Source organism: Nothoprocta perdicaria, unplaced genomic scaffold, assembly GCF_003342845.1.
Source record: "Nothoprocta perdicaria isolate Ctin4 unplaced genomic scaffold, notPer1 scaffold_3, whole genome shotgun sequence".
NCBI lineage: Eukaryota > Metazoa > Chordata > Aves > Tinamiformes > Tinamidae > Nothoprocta > Nothoprocta perdicaria.
Genome location: NW_020455532.1, coordinates 1,672,472 through 1,695,792, shown reverse-complemented (window position 1 = coordinate 1,695,792; position 23,321 = coordinate 1,672,472). Strand labels below are relative to the sequence as shown.

At 42.9% G+C, this 23,321-nt stretch overlaps 2 protein-coding genes across 2 annotated transcripts in view; both read right to left on the bottom strand.

Annotated features, from left to right (window-relative positions):
• The window catches only part of LOC112949661 (peroxidasin homolog), a 38,288-nt gene extending 30,384 nt beyond the window's left edge, over positions 1-7,904 (bottom strand). Inside the window, exon 1 of the mRNA XM_026042107.1 lies at positions 7,741-7,904. Within this exon, the coding sequence (XP_025897892.1) occupies positions 7,741-7,904 (164 nt within the window). The remainder of the gene's footprint in view (positions 1-7,740) is intronic.
• Positions 7,905-11,898: 3,994 nt separating this feature from the next.
• PCMTD2 (protein-L-isoaspartate (D-aspartate) O-methyltransferase domain containing 2) lies at positions 11,899-23,321 on the bottom strand. The gene is made up of 6 exons (XM_026042017.1): positions 23,301-23,321; positions 20,626-20,960; positions 19,321-19,423; positions 17,517-17,688; positions 16,717-16,840; positions 11,899-15,223 (listed from the first exon to the last, which is right to left on the bottom strand). Exons 2-6 carry the CDS (start codon positions 20,930-20,932, stop codon positions 14,841-14,843), a joined length of 1,089 nt encoding a protein of 362 aa, XP_025897802.1. The 5' UTR covers positions 20,933-20,960; positions 23,301-23,321; the 3' UTR covers positions 11,899-14,840.

Genomic DNA, 23,321 nt, shown 5'->3' with positions numbered 1-23,321 from the left:
CGCAGATTAAACTAAAGTATTAAATCTCTGCCTCCTTATCCCCCGTTTTTAAAAACAAGAGCATTGACCACAATGAAATGCATGACAMAAAGTTTTCTTTTTTGCTTGTGTTTCTGTAGTTTCTCAGAAATTTTTCTGAAAACTTCTCAGAAGTTTAAGAGTAAGAGTAATTTAAAGAGCAGTCACTTCYCTTTGTTAGCCTTAAGTGCTACATGGTGAAGAGCTAGAAGGCAGGAGAGAATACAGCTCCAACACTAAAAAATAAGTGTTTAAATCACAGCTTAGGTGAAACCTTCTATTGCAAACTCTGCAATCCCAAAAGATCACCTTCTGGAAGTGTGATTTTTAACAGTAGCTTTACCGCTGACATTTCCTGTTGTGCTTGGTTTTTATTGCTCCAAATATATGTTCCTCACTCCTCTCTGTCTGAGGGCGGTTTTACATATCCCTCCTCCCCRATGCTGGGAATTTGATGATACACGTGCAGATTTTTCAAGGCAACGGCTGACTCCATGAAGCCAGACACAATTAATCCCTGGCAAAGGTGATAGCAGAATTCACCGACTATTCTCCACGGCCTCATTAAGGGAAATGAGGAAAGACCAGAGCACGAGGAGAGGGGAAGAAATGCAAACTTGATTTATACACCATAAAACGCAGGCACAAACTCTGCATCCCATGAGGGGCTGTAAAGCACGGAGTAATTAGCCCAGGCAGCTGCTACAGGTAACGGGAAACCCAACACACACAGGGGAGAAATACACCCGGATTGGGGCTGAGGCTGGTCACGTTCATGAAAGGCAGAGGGGAGCAGGCAGGGGAGGGTAAAACACCACTTTGGGTTCCAAATTGCAAGCGAAAATAAACAAACTAATAAACTATTCAAGTAAGCAAAGACAACTGCAATCATTCCCACCCCAATGTCAATTGACTGAAGAGAATCCAGAGGAAAGCAGTGAGAATGGCCTGAAATGGCTTAATTCACAGAGAAAAGCACCGAGAGGTGAGGAGAAGACAATACRTTGCTGTTTGTGACACTGGTTTGACAAAGAGCAAATGGGCACTGGCTAAAATTGCAATAATATTCAGATTTAAAAAAAATATATCTCTTAAACAGCAAAGTTAATGAAACCCTCAGACTGCAGGTGAGACAGACATCAGCTGCATACACATCACATGGTGCTGAACCTGCCCTGAAGGCAGAAGGATGGTCTAGGTGCCTCCTTGAGCCTCGTCAGCTCCCGGTATCCAAGAGAGCAGTAAACAGCCTGGGTTGGGTGTCTCTGCACAGCAAAGAATTCCCAAGGCGTCCAAGAGGAGCTTGCACCTTCCTCCCTACCAACGCATATAAAACTTCACTTTGACTCATCAGTAGGCTTTTCCACCAAGCCTTGCCTTCGCCTGAGGCTCATCTGTGAAGAAATGYAAGGTAGGGCTGCCCTGGGAACCTCCTGCCCAGGATTTTGCCTCAGAGCTTCTCCTTCAGAGCTCGTCCCTCCTCTCTCTCTGTTCCCAGGCGGCTCACATTGAAAACTCGACATTTCTTTTAACTCAGAAACGTGCTGTTCATCGAGACCCACCACACAGCTTCTCCTGTGCCAGCCCATTCCAGCTGCTTTGGACGCGAACAGCTGCACTCCCTCATTCCCACCTGCTTCTTTTCACCTTGGAATCTGCAAAATGGAAAATAATAATAATAAAAATCCCTTGTGATTTAACTCACTCATGTTCTCAAGGCCTGCGGTCTGGGATTACAAGGTAGCCTCCTGCAAGAACCAGGGCTATCTCCTGCTAAAGGATCCCAGATCTTTTCCTACTTTCACACAGCCAGGAGCAGAGGCCAGGCACAGCAGCTGCCCTGCGTTACTCAATACCCTCCCAGCAACACCACTATGAGAGGCTCAAACCAAAATCCTTAGGCCCGAGCACCCCAGCCCAGACAGGAAACTAGGTTGTAATACATGGATAAACTGGGATCTGCTACTGAAATGCCTCATTTTTGCAGGGGATGCTGAATCCCACATGAGACCCTCGCAAAGATCATAGAATTGCACAGGGCCTGGGGAGCAGGTCTTTGCAGGGGAAAACACCCCTGTCTTTTTGACCTTCTCAAGCTTTTGACAGAAAAATTGTTCCTCAGATCACTGTGCTGAATACCTGACAGTGATTATAGCATGCAAAGCAATCAGTGGCTTTTATGATAAATTTCCATCTCTGTTTAATCTATTTACGCTTTTACATTATATTTCACCAAGCCACCTAAGCAGATAATCGACTACAAGACACATTTCATTGCAGTTCTATGGAAACTACCRAGTTTGTTTCATTCAAGCACCTTTTACATTCAGAATATGTGCACCAAAGATGCTGCTCGTTCTGGACCATTTAACCCAGAACTAGCCGAGCACGTGGCAGACACTCAATCACCACGAGCAAAGCCACAGACAGGAAAGGTTGTTTTACAAACAGGGCTAAGTGCTCAGGACATTGAGGTTCCTTCAAGTATTTCCCCGGGAAGGCGGGAGTGAAAAATATCCTAAACATAATTTTAAAGTGTCCTATTTGTAAGATGAGCCAGAGCACTTGTCAGAAGATGCTCATTTGCCTTCACTTCTCTGCAGAATGACAGAATTTGCTCCGCAGGTTCCCCTGTGCTGCCAAGCTGCAATAGTCCTGCCAGGACTGGAAACCAGTCTTGCTGAGATGGAAGTGAAGACTTGCAGACCCGCTGTCATCAGCTTCCCAGCTCATACAGGAATGGCCATCCCATACGCATGTCCCCAAACGGCTTTAATAAATGACAGCCTTCATCTCCGAAACCCTGCGTGGACAGCTGAGCTTCRTCATCTCTGCTAGATGAGGAGGCCACAGGGAGACTAAGGACTGGGTTTTGTTGCTGTTTTTCTTTTTTCCCTCCCCAAACATTTGCTATTTTGGGGGTATATCAGCTCGAAACATCAAGATAGGACTGCTGAAGAGCGAAGAGAGAGAGGAAAATATGCTCAGCTTGGAAATACCATTAAACTAGGTAATAAGAGCAAGGATGAAACACAAGAGGAAGATTTGCAAACGCAGAGACCCTCGCGCCGCAGAACAGGCTGCTGTTCTGCACTGTGTCGTCCCGCTTGCATTTAAAGTTAGAACAGACACGCTAGATTTTAATTAAGATGCTACCACAGGCATTCCCAAGACCTGATTTTTTTTAATTTTCGGCACCCACACACATAGGTGAGGTTCTCAGAGGGGCTTGGGGCACCTAGGGTGGGAATATAAGGATTGGGATATCAAACCCTGCTGCTCCCCCTRGTTCTGGGCTCACCCCAGTGCTGTGGGTGTCTGTGCAAGCCCTGGGGTCATTCAAAGCAAAGCAAGCAGCTCCAAAACAYAGTTCTGCTCCTGGATTCACACTCAGGTCGGGAGATTACACAGCAAACTGTGACCTGGACAAACCCAGATAATTTGGGCTGTTAGGTATTAACAGTCCTTATGAAGATTAGAGTCTGATCCTCATCAAATCAGCCAAGTCTGTTCTCGAGTATTGATGTCAGCGAAGAGCAGGGCTCTCTTAACCTAATGCAGATTTCCTAGTGCTTATGTGGGTTATTGTTGAGAAAAAAAAAAAATCAGGAAACTTCTGTTRTTCCCAAGCTGCATCCTGGCACTGYCCCAGAAGCAGCAGCAGGAGGTTTCGGAGCATTAAGGTGCATCTGCCTTCCTGAAGAACCTAGCCACATCTTCCCAGTCACAGTCASCTACATTCTTTAACATTAATTCTCTTATAGCATGGCTGGCAGATATTTCTTCTTTTTTAAAAAAAAGACCACAAATGCAGTGCTCATCCAGCGTACAAACCCATTCTGTTACCAGAAAAAAAAAGGACCAACTTCTCCATTCCACTCCTCTACCCCACTCCGAGGAAGCTCCATTAAAGAACATAGCAATTTTGTCTTTCAGCAAAGGATCTGGAGCAGCTTGGGGAAGAGGGATGTAGCAGGGGAAAGGTAGCCAGGGAAAAGACAAATACTTAAGCTGGAAGCAGATGAGACACCACAGCTTAGAAATCCTGCCTTCGAAGAACAGATGAGATAACTACAATCCCAAGAGTTAAGATGTTTTATCAAAAGACACTGGGATGTTTTTCCAAAGGGAGCCAAAAATGTTTTGAGTATCTTGCCTCTCCGTTTTCCGTCTGGTGGGGAGACTTTTACAAACAGGACGTGCAAAGGACTTTGGCCACCTCTGGAAGGTTTCCTGAGGCTCACTTACAACTCAGCGAGAGCAGCCAGGAAGGGATGACACCTGGCACACGCAGGCCGTGGGGCTGCGTGTTTAATGACTAAGTACAAGACGAGCACGTAGAGGAAATGACTAAGCCCATCTTCACTCTAAAGCCCATGACAGGGACTGCAACGGGAGCCACATGTCCAAGTGACCACTCGCTGCACCCAGGGCCATGCAACGCTGCAAGGAATCAAACCCTGTCCAACTGGAGACGCTCAYGCTGCCCGATTACGAGCAGGTCTCTGAACAACTGGGTCGCCTGCAGTCCACGCCAGCAGTGTCTTCAGTTCCCACATATCAGGCCTTCCTCACTTGTGCCCTCAGCTATGCTCCTCGGGAAGTGCTCATTCCTTATGGGCTATGCATCATGCCAAGAAACAAAAAATAAAGACAAGAATAACCCATGGATAATTGGATTGGAATCCATCAGCTGCCAGCCAGAGGGCAACTTCTTTCCATGGATTTCTTCTTCTCATGCCCACATGTTTTCAGGGTTTATTGTTTTAAATGTCAAACTGCAGAACAAATGACTTTGAAGGTTAAAGACCTATTGAAATTTTCTGTGTGTGTTTCCCAGCTGTTCCCTCCTTTGGGCTGCTGGCTAGGAGAAGCGCTCGAGTCCCAGCAGCCACCAGCAGATCACATCTGGATAATCATGTTCCAGCCGAACAGACAGCAGCCAAAATACATTTGCAGTTATACACCATGAATTTTTATAGCTTACTTATCTGTACACATGTAGCCATTGCTGCCATCCTGCTCTCTGCTGAGGATAAAACGAASAGATTTCATTTCCAAAGATAAATAGTCTCTTGCTAAAGCCAAGCGTGGGGCCAGATCCTCAGCTGCACCCAGCTGGGGTTGGGGAAGGGAGGAGGGAAGTGGGAACCCAAGAGGAGCCGGTAACAGCTCATCAATCCCGGAGCTGGGGCCAAGGCCAGCGTCGCTCCGGGATGCTCCGGGCTCGGCCAGTTGGCTKCAGCCCCAAGGGGCCACCGGCCAAGGGCGCCTGTCGAGGAGAGAGCTCGGCCGCTTGGGCCACTCTTGCCCAGGGGCTATCAGAGAGAGGGGGCACCCAGTATGGGGGGCAACAAGGGGCAAACGCGAAGCAGAGCCCACCTGGGAACCACGGCTCTTCGTGGGGCTGCGGCCTGGGGTCAGCGCTTGCATCTAGAGCCGCAGAGCTCGTCCTCTCGCAGCCCGTGACCAGTGTGAAAATATCGTAATTCTGCATTTGCTGCTCCGAGTACCTCCATGATCTGCTCTGGCTACGATCCTCAATGCTCACACCGAGGCTCCCCTCCCAGGGGAAAGATTAACATACCAAAAGGCTGCAGTAGTCCGCGGCTCGGTTAAGCAGCATTCTTTGCTTTCTCACAATTAAAAAAAGTTTAATTATTCAAAATCTATTTATAACCAAAATCTGTTTATAAGAGATACAATGGGGTGCTGGCTGCAAGTGCTTTTACATACATTAGATCCTCGAGATAGCCAGAAAAAGTATTCTTGCTTGCCACACACCATACAAAGGCACATGATCTGCCAACAGAAAATACATAACAGGCTCATATTACCCTGCATTTATGGGGAACATTATTTATCACTATGGGTTTTGCTTTTAATTATACAGACAGCTTGAGAAGAGAACAAGCCAGACACAGATCTCCTGCAAAAACGTCTGTCTCTAAAGCAAGTCCTCTCATCTGGGAGTTTTACTGCTTCTGTATCTCACACCTTTGCTAGCATCATCCCATTTGAACGTTCAAAATCCTCCTCTCCCATGGAAACCCATGCCTGTCGTGTTCAACTAAATAAAACAGCTTCCCTAATGGTTAAGCAATGCAAAATATTGACCATTTAGCAGCAGCCTGCATGCAACCTGGGCTTGCCCAGGGAAACTGAGTCCTGCATTGCCCACTTTCTACCTCAAAATCGGGYTGTAATCTCAAAATCTTCCTGTAATCTCAAAATTACAGGAAACACACTTGTCCAGGACAAAAGTAAATGCTGCCTTGTTTTGAATATAGAAATTAAGCTCCTAGAGCTCAGAAATATCTTCATTCAGATGGCAAAACAAACACTTTTCCCCAATAAAACTCATGTTTAAACAAGAACAGAATATTCTGCTAAAACCAAGGAGTGCTAATGAACTTTAAACACATTACTCTCTCAGCCTCTAAGGGAGAAATGCTTGGTGAGAACTTGGACAGACWCAGTTCTGCTCCTGAAAGCGGAGGGCTGTGACCTGCACGCGCTGCGATGACCCATACGGCACAGCTCAGGCTGGCACTGCACAACAACCATCAACTGCAAGTCCAGGGGCAAAGCAGGTCCAGATTCTGCTCGGTCCCATGTCAGGGAGCACCCAGGTGCCATCAGCTTCCTCACGAGCTTAACTTAACCCGGAGCAAGTGCAGASTTCTCCTCGTGGGCTCCTAATGCCAGAACCTCTGCATATTCGTCCACCAAAGCCCATCTGGATGGCAGCAACGGAGATGACACCATCCTGGTCACAACATCGATGTTCTGGCTGAGACCAGATGCAGTTGTTACAGGCACAGGAAGGACTCCCCAACCCACTGGTGCTGAACAAGGCTTACAGTCACCATTCACTTAGGCACAGGATGATAAATATTTGACAATTCTTTCCTCTTGTTTACAAAAAAACAAAAAAAAAAAAAAAAAAAAGGGTCTTCCAAATGGAGGGATCAGATAAAAGTAACACAGAGAGAAGAATTCTGTAACACGTCACTGCATCTTAAAGCCACTGCTAAGTTTAGAACTGATTGCTGCAGAGCCCCAGGAAAGTGCTCTTCTATGTCCGCTAATAAAAACTACTCAGGGGTCTCCACATTTTGAATGTCCTTTTCTTGCACCTTTTCTATTCGAGGGACTCAGACAGCAGTTTGCTCTCCAAAAGGCAGAGTCGGCCTTAAAAAAAACAAAATCTGCAAGTTGCCACAACTTTTGCATTCCAAATAATGCTTTAAGTTTGGCTTAGATAGTTCAGAACCTTTGCCCTAGGAAAGGAATGGGGTTATATTTATTACAAAGTGTTTTTTCTTTGTAGAGACAAAAGCTTGAAGCACTTAATTTCCTCCCTCTCATACATATCCACATTCAAAGCTTTCAAATAAAACTGTGTCCTTCTCTACAAGCACAATTTAACATGTATGACCTTTGACTCTCCAAAGCAGTCTTCTAGTGATTGCACTGGCATTATTCCTTTTTTTTTTTTTTTTTGTTATTTCCTCGATTGCTCTGCTAACTATTCACTGATGCCAAAAGCAGCAGCTTCAATTTTATGCTCTAAAAACACGAAACAAATCTGCAACACAGAAAATTTGCAGGGAAAAAAAAATAAAAGAGTTAAAAGCACGCCTTTTGCTTTGCATTTTTCCTTCCTTTTCCTAAAGTCCCACCAGGTAGGAAAGAGAATAAAAGGGAAAGGTTACTCACAGTATGTTTGTCTGGGGTGGGACGTCGGGGATGGTCTCCAGCATCAGATGCATGCATCTTACTGTGGTCCTGAAGCACAGGCAGCGGCTAGGGCAGGAGCAGCAGGAATTAGGCAGGAGGAGAAACCACAGAAAGCCGAGGAGAGCGGGAGGGTTGGTCAGCATGGTGTTCGCTGGAGTGAATTTTCCCCAATTCTGAACTGCAGGGAGCTCGCACACACACATGAAAAAAAAGAAGTTTCCCAGCCCTGAGGTCCAGGAGGAGGAGGGGACTCATCAGCATGTGTTTGCAATTAAATTAAGGCAGTTTGACAGTCCAACCGCCCACCCTCTCTGCCACTATGTACATCAGTGAGGATCACACTCTTCCCTACCCCCTTCACTTGTGGGGTTTAAGGGTTTAATTTTAACTTATTCTTGCCTCATTTCTTATGCTGAACAGTGAATTAACTCCTCACCTTCTCCTCGAGCGCATTTATCTGAAGGCCTGTGGAAGGTACCTGTGTTCCCAGCACTGTGTTAGGACTCAAAGGTGTCAAAATTTGGGTGTGATTTGGGGAAAGCCAAGATTTTGACCCTAGCRTGCTCCTTGTACCCTAAGGATGGCATCTCATCAAACAGCCTCTGTCAAATGCATGAGATACTGAGATGTTTAGAACAGAGAATGCCTCTTATCACATGGATGTAGAACACATGGCAAAATAAGCTTCCAATCATACAGGGAGACCTGAGTGCTACAGGTAAGTGACTTTAAAAGGGAGGCAGCTAAGCAGAGGTAAACAACCTGCAGGTAAATTCCGCAAAATCCGATGTTTGCCATTGACAGAATGTAAGCACATTAGAAGCTAATTCTTTTTAAGTACTTTTTACCTAATGCCATTTATTGTTTTCTACAAGGATGTCTTACTTAAAAAACAGCTTGAATTTTCAATACAGTAATTCATGTAGAAAATGGGGATCTCAAGATCTGTCCTCCACTGGGCAACAGAAAATTGAGAAGCAAAAGGGAAGCCATGTTCCCAATTAAACTRATTACCTTTTATCATAATAAAGAAACTTATAGCGAAGTAACTTGTCCCAAAGCTTTTAGTGATCCCTAGACAAGACCGTAAGTGTGTGGTTTTAACACAAGTATAAAGCATTAGGGCTCGTTACGATATAAGGCTACTTCTGGAATTCCAAACCAGGCATCGTTCCACACTACCTGGAAAATCAGCCCACAGTTTCCTCTGTATCTGCAACTGATYTACGCTGCAAACTGTAAGACAAAATTAATGTGACAAAACAGTAATCAGTCAGAGTAACATTTAAAACTCCAAAACACAGAGATATTAGAATATAGTTCTAGTCATATCTTCTCAAGAGCAGGTTGCTTTGACTGCTACATTCCTACAAATACCTAAGGAATTTATCTTTCATCCTGTATTTTCTTGCTTCTCTTGTTCTCTTTCCCCTCAAAATTTTTATTCAAGTATTGGGAAGAGAAGGGTGGGACTTTTTTTGCCTGTTAAGCAGCTGCTTTTACCAATGTTCCAGTTTTAGTAACCTTATGAATCAAGGTTTAGATAATAGATCCCACAATATATGAAGATTTATCTCTCTCATCCGCACCCAGATTTCTGCCAGGTRTTTTGGGTTTGGAGACACTAAGACATTGGGCAAAGGACCATTATGCAGTAGCTGGTGTCTTCAACCCAATCACTTACAAGTTCTTGAGCAGTGGTTGCATCACAGATAGTAAAATACTGTTTTTCTAGCCAGAAAAAAGTCACGTTACAGAACAGGCTCTCCATGTCTTACCCTCGAGCAATCTTTTGTCCCTTTGCCCAGCTTTCCAAGCGGTGCCAAGGCAGGTTTGCTGGAGCAGCTCCATCCTCCTCGTGCAGACCCAACTCTTGGTCGTGGGGACAGTGTCCTCTAGTGGCCACCGTCCCACCTCCTGCCTGCCAATTGCACAAGGCTGAAGCATCTGCTTTAGTATTTATATATAAGAGGAGTAGCTCGGAGCAGATTGCTCCAGATAGGAATCAGAGCGCAAAGCTAGGATGTATGTGCATAAAAAATATAAAGAGACAATGAAGATTTTGACTTAAGTCACACATACTTTGATTTTACGGATTTTTCCAGTCTGATCATTCCCCATATCAACCCCTTCCAAACGGCACTGAACTCCAGAAATACAGAGGAGCACAATTTCCCCAAAGAACTTCTATACGGGACAAAACTACTATGAAAATAACGCAAAAGCTCTTCAAACCTTGCTTTGCATTTTGGAACTCTGTCAGTGCTCTCCATGGCACATTTAGCAGGCACCTTTCAGAACCAAGGCTCCTTTGCTGTGTCCCCATCGTACAGTGCTGCAAAAACCTGAGCTCCAATACAGCCAGCAGCAAAAAGCATTCTCTCCAAAGGGGAATATTTTGTTAAAAATAGATAAATCCATCATGTTTCTACTTACACTTTCTCTGGAACCTCGATTTAGGGCCTGGTGGTGCAGTCAGTGGTGGATTCCAGCAGGATTGATGGATATCTACTTATTATCTTCTGGGATTTGCATCATTAGCAAAGTCAGCAAATGTAATGGCAGCCACGTCTCAGGGAATAATTTGTGTACCTGCCCCTCCAAGTTCTGCAATCTATGTATTTACTTACAGCATTTAGTTGAAATGCATCTTTTCCACCTTGYTTATCTCCTCTACTTGACAAATGGGATGTTTGTGACATGTTACGAAGCACAAGCGATCACCGTTCCTTTTCACCTGCATTAATTTATCTTATTTTCCGTCACCGTGATGAATTGCTTAAAAATAAGTGTGCAGTTCTAAACAAAAGCCAGAAGGTAGCTGTTAAGTGACAGGAATGAAAGTTAATGCTTCATTCCAGACTTAAACATTCCCGGCCTCTTCCAGAGGGCTTTTGGTCCCTGGTAGATTACGAAGGTTTTCTCCTCCTTTTACCCTCATTTGTTTTATTTTAAGGAGCACTTCTGCCCCAAAAGAATATTTCAGAGAGTACATCCCCTGAAGAGCTCACCATTACCCCCAGGCCAGACCTGTGACATTCTACATTTTTCTCAACAACTTTTCTTAGTGGAAAAACAATTCCCAAACCTTGGAGTTACTGTTTCCTTCAACCCTTTTTCAGCTCACTCATCCTGGCTTTAAGTTAAACAGAGGTGGATTACATTTAAGCTATGTATATTATAAAAGCTTCAGCAATAAAAASCTTAGAAAGGAACTAAACATCACCTGTCTTGCACATTTTGTTTACTTGATAGCATTGGTGTTGCATATTCACAGCTTTCTAAAGCAGAAGAGATTTTTTTTTCTCTATCAAGCACTGTATGAAGACAGAAAGCACAAATATTATATTAGTCTTATTTAATAGTTGGTAAAAGGACACCTATCATACAGGTAAATGACAGGAAAAAATATAGTCCACAGATAACCTTTCATCTATAGGACAGTTAACAGATACGTTAAAAGGTACTTAATTACCAATAGCTCTATTTATTATTATGATTACGTTTCTATTACAGCTGAAGTCAAAATGAAATTATTTTCAGCAGAGAAGTGGAAGCACCGAATACCAGTTCTTAAAATGTGCATTAATTAAACACTGTAATAGACCACTGGAGACATGAGGAGCGCTGCAGCGAGAGTGGTAATTGAGAACCGATTCAACAAACCCCTGCCACCTTCGGCGATCCGGCCTCCAAGAGAAAGGGACAAAGGGGCTTCTAGATGTCATTACTGTCTGACATCCTACGTTTCTGAAGCATTAAACCCAGGTGAGTGCTGTGTGCGCTAATTCCAGGACACACCTTGCACAGTTCCATTACATAAAGGTTTGGCAATCATTAACTAAGCACCTTGGTGGGTTTTGGTTTTGTTCTTAAGGGATTATATTCTGGGGAATGCACCTACCACTATGCACCTGCATCATATTATTAAATGCTTTTTCTAGTATTTTAACCCTCAATAATGWAAAAATAGTACTTAAAGTATTCTAATCACAACATGATGCAAAGCCATGTTAAGAAGGCTAAAAAGTCTTTACTGAATTTATTGATACAGAAATATTAAATAAAGTTTTTAAATTGCATAACATTTTTGCATGCCTCAAGCCAATTTCACTAGAACTTCTATACACAGATTTGTCAGCTTGCACACTGATGATTAAAGCAGTTTGAAGTTTGTTTCTTTTTGCACATTTACTGCATTACGGAAACCCAGAATGGAGACACAGAATTAAAACGAARACCGTTTAGAATACAAAAGGAAACAGGAAAAGTAGGTAAAACTCCTAGAGAGCTTACAGACAGTCTACACATAAACAGTTGTGCTACAATTACTCTACTAAAAACRCATACAAAACTACAGTGCAAATGCTTGTGCACAGGGAAATTGTATTTACAGTTCCCCTTCATTTACAGGCTCTAAGCAACACTATTTCACAATTATATTACACRTAAAACGTCAACTACGGGTTTGTTCCAATCTCTTTTGTTTGTTTTGGACAMGGGGACAATCTGACAACCTAGAACATAAATTTTCTGTATATATATTTATTCAACCTTATCYGGGAAAAATAGCAGTATTTTATGCATTTTATAGAGTGCTACAAAAATCTAGTAAATGTAATAAAAAAGGCAGATCTGGTGAAAAAATCTGATAAAATATATTTTATAATTATGGGGAGAAGGAAGAATTGAAGAGGGTTAAACGAGAGTCACTCTCCCTTAACTAAGTCAGTGTTAACAGAATCTCAGAGAGGTTCATTCACAGAAACCTCAGCTTTTATAGTATTTTTTAAAGTAACTTCTTTAATGATATCCATAAAAACTTTTGCAATCAATAAACTAAAGGATGACCCGACAGGCTCACGTAGGAGGCACCCTGCGCTATGCGGGGGCATGGAAATTGTGCCATAGCATCGAAAGGCACGTTACTAAAAGGAGTTATTCAGCAGAAATGCCTAGTAATTCTAGAAATAACACCCTGTAAGGGAAGCACAAGGAAGTATTACATACAGATTCTATTAGGCTTCCATTTACCACCATATTCAGGATTTTCACCTGTATAACAAATTCACTGTAGTTGCCAAAGTTATAAAGTGGTTACTTGTGAATTTACAGAAAATCATCAGCTCAGGGACCACAATCCTGTCCCATTTAAAACACAGGCCCCCGAAATCTAAGGCAGGAGGATAGTTTGGGGCTTCATTTAGGCCAGAGGTGGAGAATTAAGACACAGAGGCAAGATAYGGCATATGACTATTTCCTATCACAGGATACTAGCCACATGTCACCGAATTATCTGATAATGTTCCCAAAGACACACAAAAAGCYGACCCCGCAAGGAAGAATTCTCCACCTCAGGCTTAGATGTACAGGAGTTGTCTGTTTAGTTCTAAAGCTGTGCCAGGACTTTAAAAAAACTATTATCATTAAAACCCTATTTCTCATTAATGCAAGCTGTGCACCTCCGTACCATTAAGTAAACACGCAGCTTGTTTTTGGCAGGACAGTCTTCACTCGCTCCTCTTCCAAAATCAAAATAGCATTAGGAAAAATAATAATAATAATAATAATACCACCAACACAAGTGCTTCTGATGGGTCAATACTTTCTTAACCCTGCTGCACTATCTACTGCGAGGATTTTGTCTTCTCCCACCTTCGGGGTACTCTATATAACACAGGTTCATGGATTTCTTTCCAGCCTCTGCTAGTTTTTTCCCCACACACACTGGTTGAACTGAGTAAACTTGCCACTCCAAACATGAAATCTCTTCCCATCACCATTAGAGGAAGACTGGGGAATGAAGATTAGAGTTCACATTCACTAAACTGCAGCGTGCAAAGTCTTTCTATTAGACTTCAGAGCATCCACTTCACAGGTGCAGGCATAAGATGCACCAAGCCCTCGCTGCTGTTCCTGTGTGTAGGCTGTTCAGCCAAGTTCTACCCTMAGTTGCTGTGGTTTTTAGGCCAAGTTGTGCTCAGCAAGGGCCCAGAGAGCAACACCCAAGAGGCGCATCAGCAGTACAACTATGTTTGGCTTTCCAGAGCACTAGCAATCTCCATACGCTGCACAAAGCTAAGTCTGGCTGCTTGCCCGCTGTCCAAGCGGGCTCTCTGCACTCCACTCGGTTCATCCCGACACACGTAACACTGTCACATGAAGCAGAAAATAATGTGCAGGTTTTGCTTTCACAGTCAGTTTTCACAAACCTGCTGCTACACATCTGCTTGTCTGCGCTCCTTTCCATTCAGACTGATTCTGTAAACGTTTCCAGAGACGAGAGCCACAAATCCAGCTACCCTGGCATCCTGTCAGTCAGCTAAGCACCTCTGCAGCCCTTGTCTTATTGCCCAGGTCCGTTAAAAAAAAATCTCCACATCTCATCTTAGACTGCATCTCACCAAAATAGACATTTTCCCATGAAGAAAACCAATGCTTTGTAAGACATTTCTACCTTTTACTAAAAATATATATTTTATAAGCAAAACCGAGACCAACCAAAGGGGAGCTGATGCTTTCCTTCTGCATTCAAAACCTGGATGCCTCAAGGGTTAACGCCAAAACCTTCTCTTTCATGTCTGTAAAAGTTGTGCTTTTTCAGATTTCTGGAAGAAACAAGATTTGCCGGGTCAGTTTTTAACTAATAAATCTTCATCCTCCATTAAACACACACCAATATAAACCCATGGCAGGGTTAGTGGGAGTGAGCATGGACAAGGGTCTTTGGGAAGCTGCTTAAGAATATTTTAAAACCGCCATGTGGTGGAGCAGCCAGGAGATTTCCAAACATCTCCATGCAGTTAGATCCAGAGAATTCAATCCTCCTTTCTGTAAGCAGCCGAGCATTTCACCAACTTGCTTCCTAAGGAAGCCCTGCTGTAGGATAAAACTAGAGCACACAACTGAGAAGAAAGAAGAAACTTAAAAAAGCTATCATGTTTAAGTATACAGCAGCCACATTCCCCAGCCAGCCTACTGCCTCGTGTGGTCATATTAGCAGGCAAGCAAGTGGTACGCATTTGTCAAGCCCTAAGTAGTACTTTAGTTTCTACTTCCCACTTTCTAGGAGAAGGAAATTACTTTTCTCTGTAATAAAGCAGGTAATATTTCAAGGGATCAGGCAAAGGCAGACTTAAGACCTTTTCCCTCAGAAAGTTTACAGGGGGATCTGGCTTTAGTTCGGGGGGTTTCGTTTCTTCCTCTTCTCGCCTCTCGTCCTCAAACTCTTCACAGTTGTTGTTATCATCCGATGGGTTGGAGATGCGAYTAGCGAAGACCTCTTTGTCCAAGAAAACAATAGTTTCCATGCGACGGCGACGCACACGTCTTCGTTTAAACCTTGGGGGGTTCTTCAACCCATTTCCATTTTTGCTCATTGTTTCTTGATGGATTATTTTTTTGATGGTTCCTCTGATGGCGATGCGGGCCAGATCCTGGAGGCTGCGAACGGCCACTGGGGCTARAACAGAACGAAAACCAAGAACAGATATTGAGCAAAAAGAAGCCCCCAGGAGAACTCACAGAAGTTAAACTCACTCAAGTTAAATCAGGCCACTCGAATTCCTCGCTGTGATTACAAAAACAGCTCTATTCAATTCCTGTCAGCTTCGATAAACAGCATTGTAACTTCCCAAACAAAATTTAATTATACATTTCTCCCACTAACCAAAGAAAAGGAATGAGATGAAAGAAGAGTTTCATATTTTGATGCCAAGTCTCCATGATTATTTTAAGATACACGTGTCTTAAAGACTATAAGTCACYGAAATTGACTGTTTAATAGCATAGATGGAGGATATTTTCCCACTACAGAAAAGTGGACCTGAAGTCCATTCAGCTCATCCATACAAAGACTTTCCTATCAGGAAAATAATTTAGCTTTGCCAAGTTCTCCATTTATAAAACATGAGGAACAATTATGCTCTTCAAAAATCACTACCCACTTAGTGGGTCAAGACCAGCTGGAAACCATTTGGTAAAAGTAATTAGAAGCATACAATAAATTGTATTAAAAAACACCTCCCACAGAACAGTCTTGCAAGCCCTTTGTATCTTCTGCACTCTGCCAGTACACAAATGTGCAACATAACACATCTCATGCAGCAAAGACATATGGATGCACACACATCCATACACTAGGAGGAATTAAAACAGAAACAAAGAAGTTTCTTCTACTGAGGACTAATTAGTCTTCTGATCTGAAGACAGGAAGTGTTAGAGGCAACATGTGATACCTGCAGGCCTCATCATTAAAAATATGCTTGATGTGCACTTAAYGGACTTCATAGCACTGTACAGACTGCTGAGCTGCTCTTTGTCATGCACAGACACCTTTCCAGAATAGGAACAAAGCCCAACTAATCTCTTTATGGAAGCATCTATGTCTTCATGTGTTCTTAAGAGGCCCCTCTACACTGAAATCTTAATCTAAAGATTGAGGCCACTGGGTACAACCTGCACTTGAAGCAGCTAACCAAAAACTGCATAACCTATKTCCTAAAAGTGCCTCAGGTTCAAGAAACTTCTAGACAGCTGGGTAGTGAAGGCCCTTGGGTAGGTGCAATGTCTGTCCCCAGGTACAATCTGTGCATTTCCAACCAGTAGGATGTTCTCAGCATGGCACGGTGCCCAAGAACCACAACGTATGAGATTCAGGGCCAAAACAGATGCCTGTGTGTACCAAGAATGTGATCAAATATCCCACAAGGCTTAGGTAAAATTTCACAACAAAACACGCTTACACGATTCTGCTTTTGCACCAGGTCTCCTCAAACACACTCAAAAATAGATCAAACAGGAGACTAATAGGACAACTGTTCAAYGAGGGGAATAGCTGGAGTAATTTTGACAAGAAAAGTATCCACAGTGATGGTATGTCTAAGAAGGCAGTGCACAGGTAGCAACCACACAACAAAAGAAACAACCCCCACATTTAAAGATGTTTGTACTCACGCAAGTGAACAAGCCTCGATTTTCCTGAATCTGCATGGTTAGGTTGAATCAAAGGAGCAAAAGAAACAGCAAGAATCTTCTTGGTTTCCCAGGCAGAGGGACCAGTGCGTGTTATCTTAGTCAACTAAACCAAAACAGGCAGAACATTTTCCATTGTGTGAACTAGGTCAAGATTTTTAAACAGAAAATGAACTAACAAGTTCCCACTTCCACCCACATAAATGGTTAAAGTASTAGAAATTACAACCAGTAAAGAGCTAGGTGAAATAAAGAGAATCATTGTTCCCTTAACAAAATTCTGAACTCCTGAAGGGATCAGCCCCCTGTAACTTCAGTATGAGCAAAGGCAGTTTGGGTCACGTTGCTCTCCCAGTTCTTCACCACTTCTGAACCAGAACAGCTATGTTTGACCACTGAGAGAGTATCTCAGTTACTGAGAGAATATGACAGTTACTGATTAACATTTGCTCTTGAAAAAAAGGTCTGCGGATAATAAAGATCCACTGGATTTGTGGATAATAAAGATCCACTGGATTTCTGCACAGCTCAAATTTCTTACACCAATTAATTTCACAACATTTTACTTGGAAGGGAAATCTGAATTACCCAACTTAAAGCAAAAAGGTTATATATTTATCATACCTAGGCGTTCACTCCATTAAAACAATACCCCTCTTCACCAAAAAGACAACCTGAATCAGCAGCCTGGGTCCTCAAACAGAGCAGTTTTCCACTCTTTATTAAAAAGCAATCTACTGACATTTGCAAATGTGGGCCCAGTGGGTAGAAGGGCACCTCACCTTCTCCTCCAGAGGCATGACAAGAATTCCCCCAACTTTCAGCAGATTCTTCATGTAGTCTTCGTGCTCCTTCTGGACTCCTGCACCACAGTAAACACGGTCGTACTGAGTACAGTCTGGAGAAATCTCCAAACAATTGCCAGTAACAAAAGATGGCTCACAAAACTCAAATCTGAAAAAAAAACAAAGACATTAAGAAATACCATACACAAATAATAATCATTTATCAAATGAATTAGCTTAATGGATCTGGAAGAAGTAGTGAAAAATACTTCAAAATATTTCACAAAATTTCCTCTCCCAAGCCCAAGTATTCTACAAATCATCACACAAAACCACAGCTGCAAGTCTTAAAACCACAACAATACTGAAATGAGAATTCACAGATGAGAATTTCCAGGGTACACAGGCAAAACTTTGTACCTGAGGTTGGCTCAGCACCAACCATTTTTAGTTACCTGGTGCAGGCTCAGTTATATAATATCCACATAAAAATATCAAACCTGCAATTCCAACTGTAAAAGTCTTCTGAGAAGTGCACCAGTGTGGTTTTTTTTTTTTTTTTTTGCCATTTTAATACGCTTTTAAATGGCTTTCAGATGTTCTGGGGAGCTAGAGGCTGATGTTTCAGAAATGTGCTGGCTTTGCTGAAGCCCATGGGAGTTTTGCCATTAGCTTTAAAAGAACCATGATTTCACTCTTCATAGACAGAATTTCTGACTGTAACTTTTCTGATTCAGTTTAGAAGCAAAATAGTTTTAATCTGCAAAAACACTAAGCCCACATTTAAAGGATAAAGGTTGTTGATAAAACTGTACAACATATCCATTCCTTTACTGTTATCTGAAGAGACAACTCAACATAGCACATACTTATTCATAAAAATTTCCTGTATCTTTTTGCTTTTGAAAAGCATGTTAAACATTTGTAGAACTCAGCTAACAATTCCTCCACACCGTGTTCTAACGACATTACCCAGCAGCTATTTCTGTCAGCAATGCAAATTTTTCAGTCTTATTGATTCTTGAAACTCAGATTGATCAACTCTAGTTTGTTTTTAACATATTTCCTTCTTGCTGAAGGCAATCCAAAGTTATTTTATGAAAAAAATAAGGTATTGGCCAATTTACCTGTGTAATTACTGCAGAAGTCACAGGCTTTTACAGAAATGTATCAGCTTAAATGACGCGTATAATTAAGACAAGATCAATAACCAATTAAAACAGAATTTCAATGGAACATTTGTGTCTTGAAACATGCTATCTATACAAACCCCCCAATTAATGCTATGGAAATCCATTCCTCATGCACTAGGGCGGTAGCCTCACTCATTTTCTTCCCTCCATTTGTCTAGCAAATATTCTAGTTCAGCTGACTTTTTCCTCTAACACTACTTGTCTGGAGCAAGAAAAAAAGTTCCAAACAGAACATATTAGGCCTTGACAGAAATCTGTTTATATGTCTATTTATATTTATATTCCAATCATGCTCTCAGATCAAGAACAGAGCTATTACTCTTTGCAGACTTCAAGGTGCTACCTGCCATTAGATGCTAGAAGCAGCTGAAAAACTTATTTAAGCTATGCAACACTTGAACTGCTACTAAAACACTACAAAAATGCCTGGAACACCCTCCTCCGCAATTCCCATCAGCTTAGAAGGTCACACACTTCAGCTCAGCAAGCCTAAGGAGCCGGAATCCTCAGATTACCCTGGAATCCAGAGCTGCCATGTGGGAGCAAGAACTGCCACAGCTAAAACCACGCTCACAAAACGCAGGCTAACGGGTGCTCTGCAGTCTTACTTGTCAAAGCTGTCGCTCGTTTTGATGAAGAAGTCCAGTTTCTGCTTTGCGTATTCGATCACGTCAGAATGAAGCTCCACGCCATGATTAACACCAAATGGACCTGTAAATGTAGGAGAACATCGGGATAATGCCTAGAAGGCAACCAGATAAAATCCAGCAGAACTAGACACAGTTTTGCTTACTTCTTATAAGGGATTAATTGCTCCTTGCGTGTCAGGTAATCAGGACTTGCCTAGGGCCAGATATTTTACAACGTGAAGTGCAAGTTTACACCTGCCGTGTCTAGAATTAAAGAAGGCTTTTTGTACAGCACTATTTTGAATCTTTTTCTCTTACTTATGCAGGAAATTCCTCTACAGTAAGGAATGTTCATACTAAAGAAATGCAACTGCTGTGAAAATGAACACACAGGAAAAAGCTTGGATAAAACATGAGACATAGCCTACTTCAAATAAATTCCTAAAAAAAAAAATAACAATTTAAAAAAATACATCTTTTCTGAATAAAAAACGCTAAAAAAAAATTCAGGAAAAAAAAGTCAGAATCAGTCACCAATGTTTTTTATTCAAAATTGACTTGATAGCTTTTCCAGGAAAAGAATTCAAGAGCTCTGAAGGAACATAGTGACTTTCTAAGCAGTTTCAACTAGGTGAAAATTCATAAAACACTATTTCATGAAAAGTCACTGGAGGTGGGAGTAAAATCTATTCTGGCAACAAGCATTTCAGTAACTAAAATTCCTGACCCCCACACATGAGGGTAATAGGTACCCTACAGCCATTCATCATCTACCCCAGCGACCAGAACTAAAACTCTTTGGGAGGAACAGTTTGAAACTCCGTTCATTATCTAGACCAGATTTATAACCAGGAAAAGAACAGCACGTGATCTAGAATTGGAACACATTTCTATCTAGACAGAAKAGTGTAAAAGCAAAGCAGGTGCAGAACATCTATAATCACAACAGAACTCACTCAATCCTACATTAAACAATGCAGCTCTCATGCAATCTTGAGCTGGGATCCTGCTAAGGGAGAAACAAAGCCAAGTTTGTGCCCAGTCCTGCAGGAATCCACTGCAGCTCCACGTGCAGCAGCATTGCTGCCTACTCTAACTTGCCACAGAAATGTGGGCCCCAGCTGGCTCGGCTGCAAGAACCCCAAGTAATTAGTCAATCTGATTAACGCATTCTTTAGTTTTTCAGCAACTTTTTAGGTTCATTACATGAGGAAAGCTTCCGTTCCACGTTCAAGAGTCTTTAATTTGGTATAAACAGCTGACACRACCAAAAAAGATATTTACCCAAGATGAGCCCAACCATGGAACTGAGATAACCGGTGCCGCTGCCGAGATTCAAGAACGACAGCCCGGGTTGCAGATCCAGAGCTTCCATCACCTCCGAATAGATGCACGGTGCCGAGAGATGAATGTTCCCATGTTTCCAGGCCAAGTCTTTGTAGGCGTTGTCTTTGAACTCTTCCAGGTAGTAGTCAGCTCGATCAATGGCTCGGAAGGCCTGTTCCACCAGCTCCGTGCGGATGTATTGAGCTTCCTTCAGGTTATCAATTAACTCATCGTTATCTTCTCCCGCGCTCACTGCGCCTCCCATCTTCAATAGTTTTCTGCAAGTTCGGTTACTAAAGAGAAATAAAGGAAGGTGAGGCACAGGACACACTTTGAACACTACATATAAAGTAATTTGAAGGATACAGTTTCTCTGAGGACTTAAAGGACAGCAAATAGGAAAAAAACACTGCCACCCTCCTGCATTTCACCCCCGGTCAAACAGTTAAAACTAAAATACAGCAGATCTGGTATCTAGCACTTGATACTAGCATCCATGCAGGGAAAGTCATAATACACAGTTCAGATGTGCAGTGCCCCCTTCACACACTACCAGCACGTCAGCTGTTTCACTGAAGCCTTTTATATAAAGGATTATTCTAGCTCCTGTGCTTACAAATCATTTTTTATTGCAAGTCCCAGCAGTAACAGAAGCGTGGTTTGCCCATGAGATTCTGGCTACATGTAGACTTTTTATCTAACGGTGTCATGGAAAAGCTGGGAGACTGAAAAGTCACATCACAAGAACCAAAAAAAGATTTCAAGTTGCTTGTTCAACAAAGAGTCATCAGGATATCAAATCAAGAAAAAAAAAAAAAATCTGATCTAGACATACACGCAGGTACAAACTTACTTTCTTTACTAAATATGTTTCTATGCAGCTCTTTTCTTTCAAATTTCAAGCATCATCATCACTAAAGCATACAACAGCACAAACAGCAACTGAAGAGAAAAATTCTACTGAAGCAAATGGAATTTCTGAGGTCCTAAGTCCTAATGAGCTAATCCCCAATTTGGAATAATTTCAATAACTTTTTTTTTTTTTTTTTTTTTTAATAATTCAAGCACTGCTAATTTCACCAATGATCTCTAGTAGCAAATTCAGACATCCTTTTGCGAGGAACAGAAAAACACGCACCTTCCTTAACTGCACACTCCACTATGCATCAGACACAGCAAAGCAGCTGTAACTTTTAAAGATTAAAGTATATATAGAGAAGAACACAGGTTTCCCACATCTCCTCCAAAGCTCCACTGCAGAAACACGAGGGTATTTTAAAACGCATTTATTTACAGAGCCTTCCTCTGCTGACAATAACCGCAGAGGCAGCAGCTTTAGTGTTCTTTATGAGGATCAGAAGATCCGCCCGCAGCTGAATTATCAGAGGCGGAAGGCTGTTCCAGTCAGCAAGAACAAATTATACAACTTGCAGTTTCAAAGGAAACTGAGAAGAARAAAAAAAAAAAAAAAAAAAAAAAACCCAAATGCAGGAGCCAGTGGAAGTTTCACAGTTATTCAAATAGCATACAGTCCCCATCACCCAAAAAGCCACACAAAACAGGGTGTATTCAGGAAACTAGCTTTTGTTTGGTATTTTTTTTAAAATACATTCACATCTCAAACACATCAATCCAGTTCTAGACTGTTAACAGCACTTCCAAAAACATCATCCTTCTCCTTTCTATAGCTACTTTCTAATTTCCATTACCCCAAACTGTTGTGCTTTACTCTTACTTCACAGTGGAAAAACAAATTTAAGACTTCGGTGGGCTCATGAGCCAGTTTTATTCCTCATTTTTTCCCGCTTCTAACATGCAACCTGCTATAGCTGCACAGCTGCAGGGTGCCTATAGGCCTGGTCAGCTGCACATTATGTATTATTCAGCACTGAAACAGTCAAATTTTCTTAACTTTCCTTAGGAGATCTTATACTTCCTTCTCTCTTTCCCCTACTAAGGCTCTTTTTTGAGATGGAAAACTCCACTTTTTACACGTAAAGCCTGAACAGCATCTGTGGCTTGGTCAATGCTCCACTTGGGATCCCCACAAGCTTCCCCACGCTTCCCAACACACCCACATTCCACCGGCACAACCGGCCCGCGGCGGTTCCTGCGTATCCCRCAGGTGTTTTGCACCGAGACCCAGCAACAACCAAGCAGCAACAGGTGCCGGTTCCTTCGGAAACGCCTCTTCCCACGGGCCCACTTCCCAAAAGTTGGGTGTTTCAGGGGCAGATTTTTGAGAATTTGGCCGTTTTGGCCCTTTTCTCACATCTTCGCTCCTCTCCCGCCGGAGGGGACGAGCGGGATGCAGTTTAAGGAAGCCCCTTCAAAGCGGGGCCGCCGAGGGCAGCGCGGGGGGGTGGGAGAGCCCTGGGGCCACGCGTGGGCTCCGCAGCTCCACGCGTGCCGCGGGGAACGCGCGTGGGGGCCGCGGCACGAGCAGCGGCCCCGCGGACACAACGCGGGGGGTCGGCGCGGGGGCCTGAAGGGCCTCCCAGCGCTTCCCGCGCCCACGGCGGCGCCGCGGACACGCGTGGGGCGCTGAGGTAAAGCGGGGAGGGGGCGGCCTGCTCGGAGCCGAGCTCGGAGGCGAGCCCGGCTCAGCCCACGCGCTCTCCCCGCGGCCGTACCTGAGCGCGCGCGGCCGGTCC